Source organism: Salmo trutta, chromosome 38 (assembly GCF_901001165.1).
Source record: "Salmo trutta chromosome 38, fSalTru1.1, whole genome shotgun sequence".
Classification (NCBI taxonomy): domain Eukaryota; kingdom Metazoa; phylum Chordata; class Actinopteri; order Salmoniformes; family Salmonidae; genus Salmo; species Salmo trutta.
Window position 1 is genome coordinate 24,023,485 of NC_042994.1, and position 16,644 is coordinate 24,040,128.

Below are 16,644 nucleotides of genomic sequence, written 5' to 3' on the forward strand. Positions count from 1 at the left end.
ATAAAGCCTCTCTTGAAAAAGCCGAATCTTGACCCAGAAATTATAAAAAACTAAAATCGGCCTATATCGAATCTTCCATTCCTCTCAAAAATTTTAGAAAAAGCTGTTGCACAGCAACTCACTGCCTTCCTGAAGACAAACAATGTATACGAAACGCTTCAGTCTGGTTTTAGACCCCATCATAGCACTGAGACTGCACTTGTGAAGGTGGTAAATGACCTTTTAATGACGTCAGACCGAGGCTCTGCATCTGTCCTCGTGCTCCTAGATCTTAGTGCCGCTTTTGATACCATCGATCACCACATTCTTTTGGAGAGATTGGAAACCCAAATTGGTCTACATGGACAAGTTCTGGCCTGGTTTAGATCTTATCTGTCGGAAAGATATCAGTTTGTCTCTGTGAATGGTTTGTCCTCTGACAAATCAATTGTACATTTCGGTGTTCCTCAAGGTTCCGTTTTAGGACCACTATTGTTTTCACTATATATTTTACCTCTTGGGGATGTCATTCGAAAACATAATGTTAAATTTCACTGCTATGCAGACGACACACAGCTGTACATTTCAATGAAACATGGTGAAGCCCCAAAATTGCCCTCGCTAGAAGCCTGTGTTTCAGACATAAAGAAGTGGATGGCTGCAAACTTTCTACTTTTAAACTCGGACAAAACAGAGATGCTTGTTCTAGGTCCCAAGAAACAAAGAGATCTTCTGTTGAATCTGACAATTAATCTGGATGGTTGTACAGTCGCCTCAAATAAAATTGTGAAGGACCTCGGCGTTACTCTGGACCCTGATCTCTCTTTTGAAGAACATATCAAGACTGTTTCAAGGACAGCTTTTTTCCCATCTACGTAACATTGCAAAAATCAGAAACTTTCTGTCCAAAAATGACGCAGAAAAATTAATCCATGCGTTTGTTACTTCTAGGCTGGACTACTGCAATGCTCTACTTTCCGGCTACCCGGATAAAGCACTAAACAAACTTCAGTTAGTGCTAAATACGGCTGCTAGAATCCTGGCTAGAACCAAAAAATTTGATCATATTACTCCAGTGCTAGCCTCCCTACACTGGCTTCCTGTTAAGGCAAGGGCTGATTTCAAGGTTTTACTGCTAACCTACAAAGCATTACATGGGCTTGCTCCTACCTATCTTTCCGATTTGGTCCTGCCGTACATACCTACACGTACGCTACGGTCACAAGACGCAGGCCTCCTAATTGTCCCTAGAATTTCTAAGCAAACGGCTGGAGGTAGGGCTTTCTCCTATAGAGCTCCATTTTTATGGAATGGTCTGCCTACCCATGTGAGAGACGCAGACTCAGTCTCAACCTTTAAGTCTTTACTGAAGACTTATCTCTTCAGTAGGTCCTATGATTAATTAAGCATAGTCTGGCCCAGGAGTGTGAAGGTGAACGGAAAGGCTGGAGCAACGAACCGCCCTTGCTGATTCTCTGCCTCTAACCCTATTACAGGGGCTGAGCCACTGGCTTACTGGTGTTCTTCCATGCAGTCCATGGGAGGGATGCGTCACTTGAGTGGGTTGAGTCACTGACGTGGTCTTCCTGTCTGGGTTGGCGCCCCCCCTTGGGTTGTGCCATGGCGGAGTTCTTTGTGGGCTATACTCGGCCTTGTCTTAGGACGGTAAGTTGGTGGTTGTAGACATCCCTCTAGTGGTGTGGGGGCTGTGCTTTGGCAAAGTGGGTGGGGTTATATCCTGCCTGTTTGGCCCTGTCCGGGGGTATCATCGGATGGGGCCACAGTGTCTTCTGATCCCTCCTGTCTCAGCCTCCAGTATTTATGCTGCAGTAGTTTATGTGTCGGGGGGGCTAGGGTCAGTCTGTTACATCTGGAGTATTTCTCTCGTCTTATCCGGTGTCCTGTGTGAATTTAAATATGCTCTCTCTAATTCTCTCTTTCTGTCTTTCTCTCAGAGGACCTGAGCCCTAGGACCATGCCTCAGGACTACCTGGCATGATGACTCCTTGCTGTCCCCAGTCCACCTGGCCGTGCTGCTGCTCCAGTTTCAACTGTTCTGCCTGCGGCTATGGAACCCTGACCTGTTCACCAGACGTGCTTGTTGCACCCTCGACAACTACTATGATTATTATTATTTGACCATGCTGGTCATTTATGAACATTTTAACATCTTGACCATGTTCTGTTATAATATCCACCCGGCACAGCCAGAAGAGGACTGGCCACCCCTCATAGCCTGGTTCCTCTCTAGGTTTCTTCCTAGGTTTTTGCCTTTCTAGGGAGTTTTTCCTAGGGAGTTTTTCCTAGCCACCGTGCTTCTTTCACATGCATTGCTTGCTGTTTGGGGTTTTAGGCTGGGTTTCTGTACAGCACTTTGAGATATCAGCTGATGTACGAAGGGCTATATAAATCAATTTGATTTGATTTGAGTACAGGAGGGGGCTGAGCACGCACCCTTGTGGGGCCCCAGTGTTAAAGTCAGTGAAGTGGCAGTGTTGTTTCCTACCTCTTAAGTCACATTTCCATTTGGAATACGTCCCAAATGGCAACCTAATCCCTATATAGTGCACTAGCTTTGACCAGATCCCTATGGGCCCTGGACACAAGTAGTGCACTATGAAGGGAGTAGGCAAAATAACTTTGACCTCTAACAAAACACACAGCCTCTGCTGGGTACCACCAGAACTGCAGGGTAAATACCCATTATACTGAACCTCATTATAGGGCTCTCTCTCAAGTCACATTTCCTCGATTCCTCACATCCTATGTCCTCACCTCCTTCTCAACTGTATTGAAGGAGAAGGTCCAAGGTCCCTCCCCTCAGACCTTCTCCTCCAATGGGAATGCGAAGAATCAAGGAAAGACGGTTACAAGGTAATTCTTTGTGTCGACCGACGCATGTCCCACTCAGTGACTCCAGCCAACCAAACACAACACAGTGTCATTTTTTTAGATCATTTTAATACTTTTCTTTTTTTTTTAAAAAAGAGATGTTTTACTCCATAATCAGAACAGAATGTATCCATCTACCTTAACACCTCACTCACCAACATACCAACCGGTGATTCAAAACAAAACAATGACAAGAAACATAACAAAACAAACAACCGTCAAATATGAAAAAGGGGCAAAATTAAATAAAAACATCCCAAAAAGAATAAAAGGAACAGATAGTGTATGTAGAGCTGTATAGAGGGGTTTGATGTATATCTGGACATGACAACACCGCAGGCCACGCCCCCAGAACACTTACAGCTATGGCACATGACAACAACCCCGACTGTTACCACAGAAACTAAAAACATAGCATTTTTTTTTTTTTATACAAAAAACAGGAAGGGAATAAAAACGAAATAAAAGCCATGATACGGATGGTAGAGGAAGATGATGATGACAGGAGAGAGAGATTAACAAATGGAAGGGAATAAAAACGAAAATGAGTAAGAAGCTAACGAAGAAAAGAAAGGAAGTGTAGTAGCAGGTGGATGTAGCTACAGAACAGTAGAACAAAGTTACGTAGTTATAGGCCAGTGCAGCCAAACACATGATTTTCCTGTGTTTTATTTATATTTCCACACTATAAGGTTGGAATAATACTGTGAAATTATGAAAATGATGATAATGCCCTTTTAGTGTAAGAGCTGTTTGAAAAGAAAATCAGCCTGTTTTGGTGGGATGGAGTTTTGGCCTGCCTGGTGACATCACCAAGCGATAAATTCGTTGATAGACCAATAAGAAAGAGTTCCAAACCTCTGTCATTAACAGCTACTTTTCAGTTTCCCCCTCCCCACTCAGACCACTCCCAGTCCTAGCAAAATTCTTGCTTGAAAAATTACTCTTTGCTAAGAATCTATTTTTGTTTATTTTTGGCCATTTTAACTGAAAACAATCACAGTAACATACCTAATTGTTACCCAGAAATTATTTGGTATTTAAATAAAAACAGAGGCCTTTAAACTCTTGAATATCTGAACTTGATACAGAGAAAAACAGGATGAGAGAAAGGAGGTTATGAACAAGACAAAACTATTTTTTATAGCATCATAAAAAATGTAATTTTTTTGTTTATTTTTTTTTACAGTCAATTCTCTAAAAAACCAAAAGGGAATTGAGCACAAGGCAGATAAGCCGTTCTCCCTCCCAACAACATAATCCAATTATTTTTAGGGACTTTTGATCGTATATAATATATATTTATGCATCTATTTATATATATATATATATATGTATAATCTGTGGCGTGTGTTCATTTACAGGTCAGAGCTGTAAGGCAAGAGCCACATTAAAATGTAACCCGCCCTCCCTCTCTTCCTTCCCTCTCTCCCTCCTTTCTTCACTCATCCTTCCTCTTTCCCTCCTTCCTTCCCTCTCTGCCTCCTTTCTTGAAATAATCAATGAATCAGACATGACTGAAAAAAATGGAGTTCAAGCTTTTACACTTTCAAGTTGTGTCAAGTCAGTGATGTCACAAAGAACAAGGAGAGTGAGAAGGAAGGAAGGGTGCTTCTTTATAGTGCTGGGGTGTGACCCCGGTGTTCATCTTGCTGTCCGGAGAGAAACTGAACCCATCTCAGAGGATACGTCCCAAATGGCACCCTACTCCCTATATAGCGCACCACTTTTGATCAGATCCCCATGGGCCCTGGACACAAGTAGTGCACTATATGAAGGGAAGAGGGTGCCCTTTTGGGACGCAAACATGATAACACACACAGCCCGCCCACTTCTCCCTCCCCATCTCCTCACCCACCCCGCTTAAAACCCAACATCAAAAAACAGGGAGAGAAAAATACTAGATTAAGAGAGAAATGAACCAAAGAGAAAGAAGTCTGTCCATCCTCTCGCCCGCCCCTCCCTCTCGCACGTTAGAAGAACAGGTGTTCATCTTCTTCTTCTTTCTCCATTAAACCCTCTTTTTTCTTCTTCTTTATTTTCAGGTAATAGTTCTCAGTCCTCCCCTCCTCCCTCAGTTTCATTTCAGAATACAAGAGGAGTTCAAATATCTGTTTATCGATAGGTATCCGGTTTCACCATTGCCCACGGCAACAACCAATCATCAACGATAAACGGGCAGTTAGACACAAAAAACGCATCTGAAATTGCAAAAAGTGGAAGTTGTACTCCCGGTCCCCACCGCTGGGGGGGGGGGCTCCACCTTATTACTGTACCTCACCTCAGTCTCCTTCAAGTCTCTGGAGCTCACATCCTGGTCTGGGGTCTCTAATCAAAGAGAGGGAGGGAGGGGGGGGTGTTGTGTGTGAAATCCCAGCCATGGTGAGATAAGGTAGAGTTCATATCTCTTTCTCTCCCTCTCCTCCTTTCTCAATCTCTCTCTCAGAAAAGGTTCTCTTCAAAGATGGCCATCAAGTCACTCTGGAAGTTGATGTCAATGGTGTCCGCCATCTGTAGAGAGAGGGGGATGAGAGACAGAGGGGGATGAGAGAGAGAGGGGGATGAGAGACAGAGCGAGAGAGAGAGAGGAATTAGATGCAGTGTTAATCTTTCCCATCTTTTCTCAGCTAAACTACCTCTCCTCTGTATTATTGTAATATAACTGAATATACATAATATAACAAGAATATACATATATTAATAAGTATCTTTATGATGATTCTCTCCTCCTCTCTCCTGCCATGCTAGTATATCATGTTAGTATTATAGTAGTATAACTGCTATAAAGTATTACCACCTCTCTCCTGCAATACTAGTATATCATGTTAGTATTACAGTAGTATAAATGCTATAAAATATTACCACCTCTCTCCTGCTATACTAGTATATTATGTTAGTATTATAGTAGTATAACTGCTATAAAGTATTACCACCTCTCCTTCTCTCCTGCAAAACTAGTATATCATGTTAGTATTATAGTAGTATAACTGTCATAAAGTATTACGACCTCTCTCCTGATATACTAGTATATCATGTTAGTATTATAGTAGTATAACTGCTAAAGTATTACCACATCTCCAGCTATACAAGTATATCATGTTAGTATTATAGTAGTATAAATGCTATTAAGTATAACCACCTCTCTCCTGCTATAGTAGTATATCACGTTAGTATTATAGTAGTATAACTGCTATAAAGTATTACCACCTCTCTTCTGCTAGAAAAGTATATTATGTTAGTATTACCGTAGTAAAAAGAAACCGCACACTGCTCTTGATAGTATCACTGACGAAGGCCGTTAGGTCGATACGTAAGCTTATTAAATATCAGTGATACTATCAAGAGCAGTGTGCGGTTTCTTTTTTCCTTCATCCTGTTTCAACTGTTGCCATGCACCTGCAATAAGATTGCTCAGATGTGCGAGTGCCTTTTGAATTTTGTATTACAGTAGTACAAATGGTATTAAGTATTACCACCTCTCTCCTGCTATACTAGTATATTATGTAATTATTATAGTAGTTTAAATGCTATAAAGTATTACTGCCTCTCCCCTGCTATACTAGTATATTATGTTAGTATTACAGTAGTATAAATGCTATTAAGTAATACCACCTCTCTCCTCCACCTCTCCTGCTATACCAGTATATCATGTTAGTATTATAGTTGTATAACTGCTATAAAGTATTACCACCTCTCTCCTGCTATAATAGTATATTATGTTAGTATTACAGTAGTATAAATGCTATAAAGTATTACCACCTCTCCTGCTATACTAGTATATCATGTTAGTATTATAGTAGTATAACTGCTATAAAGTATTACCACCTCTCTCCTACTATACCAGTGCATCATGTTAGTATTATAGTAGTATTACTGCTATAAAGTATTACCACCTCTCTCCTACTGTACTAATATATCATGTTAGTATTATAGTAGTATTACTGCTATAAAGTATTACCTCCTCTCTCCTACTACACTAGTATATTATGTTAGTATTATAGTAGTATAACTGCTAAAGTATTACCACCTCTCCTGCTATACTAGTATAACATGTTAGTATTATAGTAGTATAAATGCTATTAAGTATTACCGCCTCTGTCCTGCTAAACTAGTATTTTATGTTAGTATTATAGTAGTATAACTGCTATAAAGTATTACCGCCTCTCTCCTCCTCCTTTCCTGCTCGCGGCGTCTCGCCAGCTCCCTCTGCTGGTCCATGGCGTTCTGTGCTGCGGCCGAGGGTGGGGGTGTGGCCTGTTGAGTGGGAGGGGCCTGTGGGGAGTCGGCGGGAGGGGTTGAGGCGGGGGGCGTGGAGGCTTGAGGCGAAAGTTGCTCCTGGCGACGGCGAGTGTCCTCCTGGACACGCCCCCTCCCCTGCTGCTCCACAGAGTCCTCGTCGTCACGGCTACTGGAGAAGAGAAAGTGGAGTGTCAGAGGGGGAGGAGCTTAGATGGGGTGCTAGAATGAGCTTCTCCCTCTATCCATCCTTCCCTTTTTTCTCACCATAGTTTCTACCTCGGCTGAGAGGTCTTCTCCCTCTCCTCCTCCTCCTCCCTTTCCTCTCCCTCCATCTCTCTTCCCTTCTTACCGTAGTTTCTCCTGCTCTCTCCTGGCCTGCTCGGCTTGTGCTTTCAGTTCTCTCTCTCCTCCACTATCTCCCTGCCCTTCCCCTCCCTCCATCCTTCCCCCTTACCGTAATTTCTCCTGCTCTCTCCTGGCCTGCTTGGCCTGTGCTTTTAGCTGTTTCTCTCTCTCCTCCACTATCTCCCTGCCCTTCCCCTCCCTCCATCCTTCCCCCTTACCGTAATTTCTCCTGCTCTCTCCTGGCCTGCTCGGCCTGTGCTTTCAGTTCTCTCTCTCCTCCACTATCTCCCTGCCCTTTCCCTCTCTCCATCCTTCCCCCTTACCGTAGTTTCTCCTGCTCTCTCCTGGCCTGCTCGGCTTGTGCTTTCAGTTCTCTCTCTCCTCCACTATCTCCCTGCCCTTCCCCTCCCTCCATCCTTCCCCCTTACCGTAATTTCTCCTGCTCTCTCCTGGCCTGCTCGGCCTGTGCTTTTAGCTGTTTCTCTCTCTCCTCCACTATCTCCCTGCCCTTCCCCTCCCTCCATCCTTCCCCCTTACCGTAATTTCTCCTGCTCTCTCCTGGCCTGCTCGGCCTGTGCTTTCAGTTCTCTCTCTCCTCCACTATCTCCCTGCCCTTCCCCTCCCTCCATCCTTCCCCCTTACCGTAATTTCTCCTGCTCTCTCCTGGCCTGCTCGGCCTGTGCTTTTAGCTGTTTCTCTCTCTCCTCCACTATCTCCCTGCCCTTCCCCTCCCTCCATCCTTCCCCCTTACCGTAGTTTCTCCTGCTCTCTCCTGGCCTGCTCGGCCTGTGCTTTTAGCTGTTTCTCTCTCTCCTTCTCTCGGGCGGCGCGACGGAACTGTTCGAAGCTGTCGCTAGACGAGCGGACAGCGGAGGCTGGGGTGGACTGAGAACGCTGGGCCAAGCTGGCCCAAGAACCCATGTTCTTTAACTTCACATCCTGGGAGGGGAGGGAGAAAGTGTAGTGGGAGGGGGAAGAGTGCGACACAGACATTTCGTTAACACCCACTTTTTAAAAGACATTTCACCTCCATCATTTTAATAACACTGCCTTACAGGAGAAGTTTTACAACTAAATCTATTTTATTTATGTAAGTGGAATTTCATAGGAAGGGTCCAGACACTTTTTTTTGTGATTTCACATGCTTTTGAGAAACTTACCCCAACCAGCAAATCATGTTTTTGAGAAACCCGAGCAAATCACTTCCTCATCCTCGTTTTGTAGTATGGGAGCTCTGATACAAACACGAACAAAGGCTCCAAAACACCCAAATATGTCCTTTTATAAAGGACAAAGCTCTCAGTGTTGTAATGCAGGTCTGTAGATGTTGTACGCATGACGTTGTGTCATTCTGAACTTCAGCCACAACGCTGTATTCCATTTTGTTCAACTCAAACAATTTTATGCACGTGCATACTGGCGTGCATGGGTGTACTCCCTCGTTCCCAAATCCTACTGTGTGCATGTAGGCTAAATTAGGGGGGAGGTGCTACCGACATAGGTAAGGTATTGCTTTCCTTACGATGTCAGTCACTCACGAGAAAACAGACGAGAAAGGAAACAGCAGACCAAAGTAGTTTTAGTTGTTAGGTTTGCTGAATATTGCTGAAAATGGTTCACAGATGTGCAATCCCAAAAACACAAGAACGCAAGAAAGAAAAATGGTACTATAACTTTTCACTGACTTCCTTTGGATGACTGATATCTACTGAGGCTTTGGCTACCGTAAATTCCGGGCTATAAGCCGCAACTTTTTTCCCACGCTTTGAACTTCGCGGCTTAAACAATGAGGCGGCTAATATATGGATTTTTTCCCGCTTTCAAATTTGTGGGTCCTGACAGCGTGGAGCATTGTCAAAAAAATCCACTATCATCAACGGGTTTCGAAAGGCTGGACTGCTGCGTGTTGAAGAGGGCTCAGCGGGGGATTTGCCTCCGGATGAAAGTGACGAGAGCGACAATGAAAACGATCCAATATCGGATGAAGCAATTCTGAGGCTATTCAACTCCGACACCGAAGGAGATGGTTTCAGTGCACAGGAGGAGGAAGATGGTGACCAATGACTTTCTTGGTAGGCTATTGTTTACTGCAAATTTTTTATTTTTTGTTACAAGCCGTGTTTCGTTAAAGCATATTTATTTTTGTTACAAGCCGTGCTTCGTTAAAGCCTATTTATTTTTGTTACAAGCCGTGCTTCGTTAAAGCCTATTTATTTTTGTTACAAGCCGTGTTTCGTTAAAGCCTATTTATTTTTGTTACAAGCCGTGTTTCGTTAAAGCCTGTGTAAAGTTAATTTGTTTCAATGTACCGGTAGGCACCTGCGGCTTATAGACATGTGCGGCTTATTTATGTTCAAAATAATACTTTTTAAAAAAAATCTGTGGGTGCGGCTTATATTCAGGTGCGCTTAATAGTCCGGAAACTACGGTAGTTGTTCTGTATAGACGCGTAAAACACTCCCGTCTACAGACTTCACATGTTGAATCTACAGGTCTACAGGGAGCATTTTTCTGATGACGAGTAAAACCACCACAAAGAAGAAAAGTAATCGCTGTAAGACGTTTCCGGACACGTCTAGGACCTGCAGAAAGAGCAATTGAGGGAAGAGATAGGCGTTTGCTATTGTTCTGTAAATCAGGACATTATATTCAAGTTGACCTAAACTGGTTTTGAGAAGCCATTTTACAGCCACCACACAAATGGTAATCTCAAAACCGGTTTAGGCCGTATGTCTTGATTTACAGAACAATAGCAAACCACTCAAAGCAAAATGGGGCACACATTATTCACAGGAGACTTCCAGAGTTGGGTCAGTAACCTTGATTTACAGGACAATGATGCTTAACGGCCCATCTCAGGGTCCCAGACTCCTACGGTGATTGGGGCCAAGACAACAATGGTTTGATGACTGTCTTATCTGTGGAGCATTCTAGAAGGCCCGGGCTGATCCACAGAACAGCGTGTGTACTGGTCTTCTGCTACTTTAATTGGGAGTAAAAGATTGCCTATTGTCAAGATTGAAGCAGTGTCTGTTTCCTTACACCAGTACCCCCCCAACAGCACACATTGTTGTTGCCCCGGACAAACTCACCTGATTCAACTCATTGAGGGCTTGGTGATTAAATGAGAAGTTAAATCAGGTGTGCATATCCAGGGTTACAATAAAAATGTGTACTGTTGGGGGTTTTTGAGGACTGGAGTTGGGAAACACAGGCTTACACACACACACACAAACACACGGCTGACTAATGCAACTCACCCTGCAATAACAACTATGTACCTACAGTACGCTTGATTATATATTTTACAATTTAAATCCAGTCACTTTATCCTCCCATCCACCATGTAGTCCATGTTACTGTCAATATGTATCCTCCCATCTACCATGTAGTCCATGTTACTGTCAATATGTATCCTCCCATCCACCATGTAGTCCATGTTACTGTCAATATGTATTCTCCCATCTACCATGTAGTCCATGCTACTGTCAATATGTGTCCTCCCATCTACCATGTAGTCCATGTTACTGTCAATATGTATCCTCCCATCCACCATGTAGTCCATGCTACTGTCAATATGTATCCTCCCATCCACCATGTAGTCCATGTTACTGTCAATATGTATCCTCCCATCTACCATGTAGTCCATGCTACTGTCAATATGTATCCTCCCATCCACCATGTAGTCCATGTTACTGTCAATATGTATCCTCCCATCTACCATGTAGTCCATGCTACTATCAATATGTGTCCTCCCATCTACCATGTAGTCCATGTTACTGTCAATATGTATCCTCCCATCTACCATGTAGTCCATGTTACTGTCAATATGTATCCTCCCATCCACCATGTAGTCCATGTTACTGAACTGATACTGTCAATATGCATCCTCCCATCCACCATGTAGTCCATGCTACTGTCAATATGTATCCTCCCATCTACCATGTAGTCCATGTTACTGTCAATATGCATCCTCCCATCCACCATGTAGTCCATGTTACTGAACTGATACTGTCAATATGCATCCTCCCATCCACCATGTAGTCCATGTTACTGTCAATATGTATCCTCCCATCTACCATGTAGTCCATGTTACTGTCAATATGTATCCTCCCATCCACCATGTAGTCCATGTTACTGTCAATATGTATCCTCCCATCCACCATGGAGTCCATGCTACTGTCAATATGCATCCTCCCATCTACCATGTAGTCCATGTTACTGTCAATATGTATCCTCCCATCTACCATGTAGTCCATGTTACTGTCAATATGTATCCTCCCATCCACCATGGAGTCCATGCTACTGTCAATATGTATCCTCCCATCTACCATGTAGTCCATGTTACTGAACTGATACTGTCAATATGCATCCTCCCATCTACCATGTAGTCCATGTTACTGAACTGATACTGTCAATATGTATCCTCCCATCTACCATGTAGTCCATGTTACTGTCAATATGTATCCTCCCATCCACCATGTAGTCCATGTTACTGTCAATATGTATTCTCCCATCTACCATGTAGTCCATGCTACTGTCAATATGTATCCTCCCATCTACCATGTAGTCCATGTTACTGTCAATATGTATTCTCCCATCTACCATGTAGTCCATGTTACTGAACTGATACTGTCAATATGTATCCTCCCATCCACCATGGAGTCCATGTTACTGTCAATATGTATCCTCCCATCCACCATGTAGTCCATGCTACTGTCAATATGTATCCTCCCATCTACCATGTAGTCCATGCTACTGTCAATATGTATCCTCCCATCTACCATGTAGTCCATGTTACTGTCAATATGTATCCTCCCATCCACCATGTAGTCCATGCTACTGTCAATATGTATCCTCCCATCTACCATGTAGTCCATGCTACTGTCAATATGTATCCTCCCATCTACCATGTAGTCCATGTTACTGTCAATATGTATCCTCCCATCTACCATGTAGTCCATGTTACTGTCAATATGCATCCTCCCATCCACCATGTAGTCCATGCTACTGAACTGATACTGTCAATATGTATCCTCCCATCCACCATGTAGTCCATGCTACTGAACTGATACTGTCAATATGTATCCTCCCATCTACCATGTAGTCCATGTTACTGTCAATATGTATCCTCCCATCCACCATGTAGTCCATGTTACTGTCAATATGCATCCTCCCATCCACCATGTAGTCCATGTTACTGTCAATATGTATCCTCCCATCCACCATGTAGTCCATGTTACTGTCAATATGTATCCTCCCATCCACCATGTAGTCCATGTTACTGTCAATATGTATCCTCCCATCCACCATGTAGTCCATGTTACTGTCAATATGTATCCTCCCATCCACCATGTAGTCCATGTTACTGTCAATATGTATCCTCCCATCTACCATGTAGTCCATGTTACTGTCAATATGTATCCTCCCATCTACCATGTAGTCCATGTTACTGTCAATATGTGTCCTCCCATCCACCATGTAGTCCATGTTACTGTCAATATGTATCCTCCCATCTACCATGTAGTCCATGTTACTGTCAATATGTATTCTCCCATCTACCATGTAGTCCATGCTACTGTCAATATGTGTCCTCCCATCCACCATGTAGTCCATGTTACTGTCAATATGTATCCTCCCATCTACCATGTAGTCCATGTTACTGTCAATATGTATCCTCCCATCTACCATGTAGTCCATGTTACTGTCAATATGTATTCTCCCATCTACCATGTAGTCCATGTTACTGTCAATATGTATCCTCCTATCTACCATGTAGTCCATGTTACTGTCAATATGTATCCTCCTATCTACCATGTAGTCCATGTTACTGTCAATATGTATTCTCCCATCTACCATGTAGTCCATGTTACTGAACTGATACTGTCAATATGTGTCCTCCCATCCACCATGTAGTCCATGTTACTGTCAATATGTATCCTCCCATCTACCATGTAGTCCATGTTACTGTCAATATGTGTCCTCCCATCCACCATGTAGTCCATGTTACTGTCAATATGTATCCTCCCATCCACCATGTAGTCCATGTTACTGTCAATATGTATCCTCCCATCCACCATGTAGTCCATGTTACTGTCAATATGTATTCTCCCATCTACCATGTAGTCCATGCTACTGTCAATATGTATCCTCCCATCCACCATGTAGTCCATGTTACTGTCAATATGTATCCTCCCATCTACCATGTAGTCCATGCTACTGTCAATATGTATCCTCCCATCCACCATGTAGTCCATGTTACTGTCAATATGTTATTATATGTTCTTCAACAGTGAACATTTATTTTTTTTATTTTTACACACGTTCTCCCATTACTCAATTTGAAATTGAAAACGTTTCTAGAAGAGCAGGGAAGACGCGTGCTGAAAAGTCATTGTCACTTGTTGCACAGAGTGGGGTGCGCTAGCGAGACAACGGTGTCTCGTCACCAGACACATCTAGATTTGACAAGGCTGGCACAAGCAGGTCCCACTCCACGCAGCAAAGTCACTCGTCTTCAGTGGGCATCGCTCACCAGTGCACCACCCGTCCTGAGTCGGGCCTCAGCTTCTGGTTGAACGCCTCGCTCTCTTGCTCTCTGCTAAAGATCCTCGTCGGTGTATTCCGGTTCAAATAAATAAGGCTCGGCCCCAAATTCTAACATTTCCTTTTTGTATTCGTAGTCAGACATGTCGGTAGCGTAGCGGTTTGAAAGGAAAAATAACTAGCTAGCTTGGTATATTAGCAACCGCCAGCTGTGTGTAATTACAGCAGACAACTTATTGTAGATTAGTAACTGCCAGCTGTGTGTGTTATTAGTTATTTGTATCAGCCAGCTGTGTTTTTACAGCAGACACCTTATTGTAGATTAGTAACTGCCAGCTGTGTTTTTACAGCAGACACCTTATTGTAGATTAGTAACTGCCAGCTGTGTTTTTACAGCAGACACCTTATTGTAGATTAGTAACTGCCAGCTGTGTTTTTACAGCAGACACCTTATTGTAGATTAGTAACTGCCAGCTGTGTTTTTACAGCAGACACCTTATTGTAGATTAGTAACTGCCAGCTGTGTTTCTACAGCAGACACCTTATTGTAGATTAGTAACTGCCAGCTGTGTTTTTACAGCAGACACCTTATTGTAGATTAGTAACCGCCAGCTGTGTTTCTACAGCAGACACCTTATTGCAGACTGGAGTGTGCTTCTGAACCACGCCTCCCTAAGGGTTTGGGAACGAGGAAGTACACACATGCGCGTGCATAGAAATATCTCTTTAGTTGAACAAAATAGAATACAACGTTGTAGCTGAAGTTCAGAATGACACAACGTCATGCATACAACATCTACAGACCTGCATTACAACACTGAGAGCTTTGTCCTTTATAAAAGGACATATTTGGGTGTTTTTGGAGCCCGTGTTCGTGTTTTTTCGGGACCCCCATATACTACACGAGGATGAGGAAGTGATTTGCTCAGGTTTCTCAAAAACATGTGAAATCACATGGACTTTTCTATAATATGCAATTTACATATAAAAAATGTGAGATTTGTTATAAAAAAGGAAACTTGTCCTGAATCTACATGCTTTGTTCTAGTATGATTCTGACTCTCTCACACCTGTGTCTTCTTGGCGGTGATGGGAGTTTTAGCCTCCGGCTTCAGTTTGCTGTCCTGATGGGAAGGGGGAGGGGCCGGGGAGTCCGGGAGGCGGAGCCCAGGACGAGAACAGTCCAATAGCTTCACATCTGATCCTGCAGGAGTCAATTGATTGGGTAATACAGGTGACCTATTCACTGTGAAGAAATTCTAAAATAGACACTCTACCGTCGAGGCAGAGAGACACACAGACAAATCTCTCCCGCTCTCTCCCTAACGATTCTTACACACACAGAGCCAGGTGTGTGTACTCACTGTGTGTGTGTTTGTTGTCTTGTGGTTTGTGGTGTCGCTGGGTGGGGCTGAAGGGGGAGGGGGGCAGCACCGGGGAGGGGAGCGGCTTCTCCTCTTTCACCCTTTGGTTCTGCAGTGAACACACAGGGTTAACACACACACACACACACACAATGTACAGTACACAAACACACACACTCTCTTTGTGTACTCACAGGTTTCTTGGGCTGGGAAGGGGACTGTCTCATTGGTGGGAACTGAGGCATCTGGGGAGAATGTATCATCAGAGGGGAGGGGCTCTCCCTCAGAGGACCTATCACAACGGGAGAAACACCAGTATGGAAATTAGTGGGGTAGAGGTCTTCACGGATATACCCTAACCTGATTACCTGAGATCCAAACAGTCTGAAAATATGTCAAAAACCGACCAGATCCAATATTATATTGATGAAAATAAATATCCTCTATATATCACATTTGGTACACATGGCAGTTGGTTCAGTCAAAATAATAAATCTCTCAAGTCAAAACAGTTCTGCTGGCTTTGAGCAGCAATAAAGACCCGTTTTTAATCTGATACAGATCCGACCCAATTTGGATCCGATTCTCCCTCATCTTGGACATGCTTTGGGTCAGATCTGGTCCACCTCGGATCCGAATCGACTTGGATATATCCTGTCTGTGTCGAACGGGAAATTTCACGGATGCAATTCGGTTCAGATCTTCCTTTTTCGGGATCCAAGAATCCCTCTAGTGGGTGTTGTCTGCCTGTCTGCCTGCCTGTCTGCCTGCCTGCCTGCCTGCGTGTATTATCTCTCCTACCTGTATTGAAAGGCTCCGTTTGATCCGTGGTGATGGTTGTGGATGTAGTATCTGCTTGAGCCCTTTCTGTGCCGGGTGCATGGTGCTCTGTTGCTGGGGGAACGACATCCCCTGTCCCGCCTGCTGCATGTGTGTGTGAGCGTGTGTGTGAGCGTGTGTGTGAGCGTGTGAGTGAGCGTGTGTGTGAGGATGTGTTGCGAGCCTCTGCTGTTGCTGGGTTGGAGCGGCCGCTGCCTGTGACTGAGTCTGCATGGCCTGCATGAGCTGAGACTGGACCCGCCCAGGAGACTGTGTGTGGGGCCCGGACGGCCAGGGACTGGGGGGGGCCCGCCCAGGAGACTGTGTGTGGGCCGGGGCCGGGACTGGGGCCGCCCAGGAGACTGTGTGTGGGCCGGGGGCCGGGATGGGATGACCAGGACTGTGTGTGGGCCGGGGGCCGGACATGACTTGATGGACCCGCCAGGAGACTGTGTGTGGG

The 16,644-nt window shown here is 44.0% G+C and overlaps 1 protein-coding gene across 1 annotated transcript in view; it reads right to left on the bottom strand.

Moving 5' to 3' along the window:
* Positions 1 to 2,920: 2,920 nt before the first annotated feature.
* The window catches only part of LOC115178035 (bromodomain-containing protein 4), a 37,283-nt gene continuing 23,559 nt past the window's right edge, over positions 2,921 to 16,644 (bottom strand). Inside the window, exons 8-14 of the mRNA XM_029739043.1 lie at positions 16,167 to 16,633; positions 15,560 to 15,657; positions 15,366 to 15,474; positions 15,072 to 15,205; positions 8,207 to 8,394; positions 7,030 to 7,279; positions 2,921 to 5,382 (exon numbers count right to left, since the gene is read on the bottom strand). Of these exons, the coding sequence (XP_029594903.1) occupies positions 5,314 to 5,382; positions 7,030 to 7,279; positions 8,207 to 8,394; positions 15,072 to 15,205; positions 15,366 to 15,474; positions 15,560 to 15,657; positions 16,167 to 16,633 (1,315 nt within the window). The 3' untranslated portion in view covers positions 2,921 to 5,313. The remainder of the gene's footprint in view (positions 5,383 to 7,029; positions 7,280 to 8,206; positions 8,395 to 15,071; positions 15,206 to 15,365; positions 15,475 to 15,559; positions 15,658 to 16,166; positions 16,634 to 16,644) is intronic.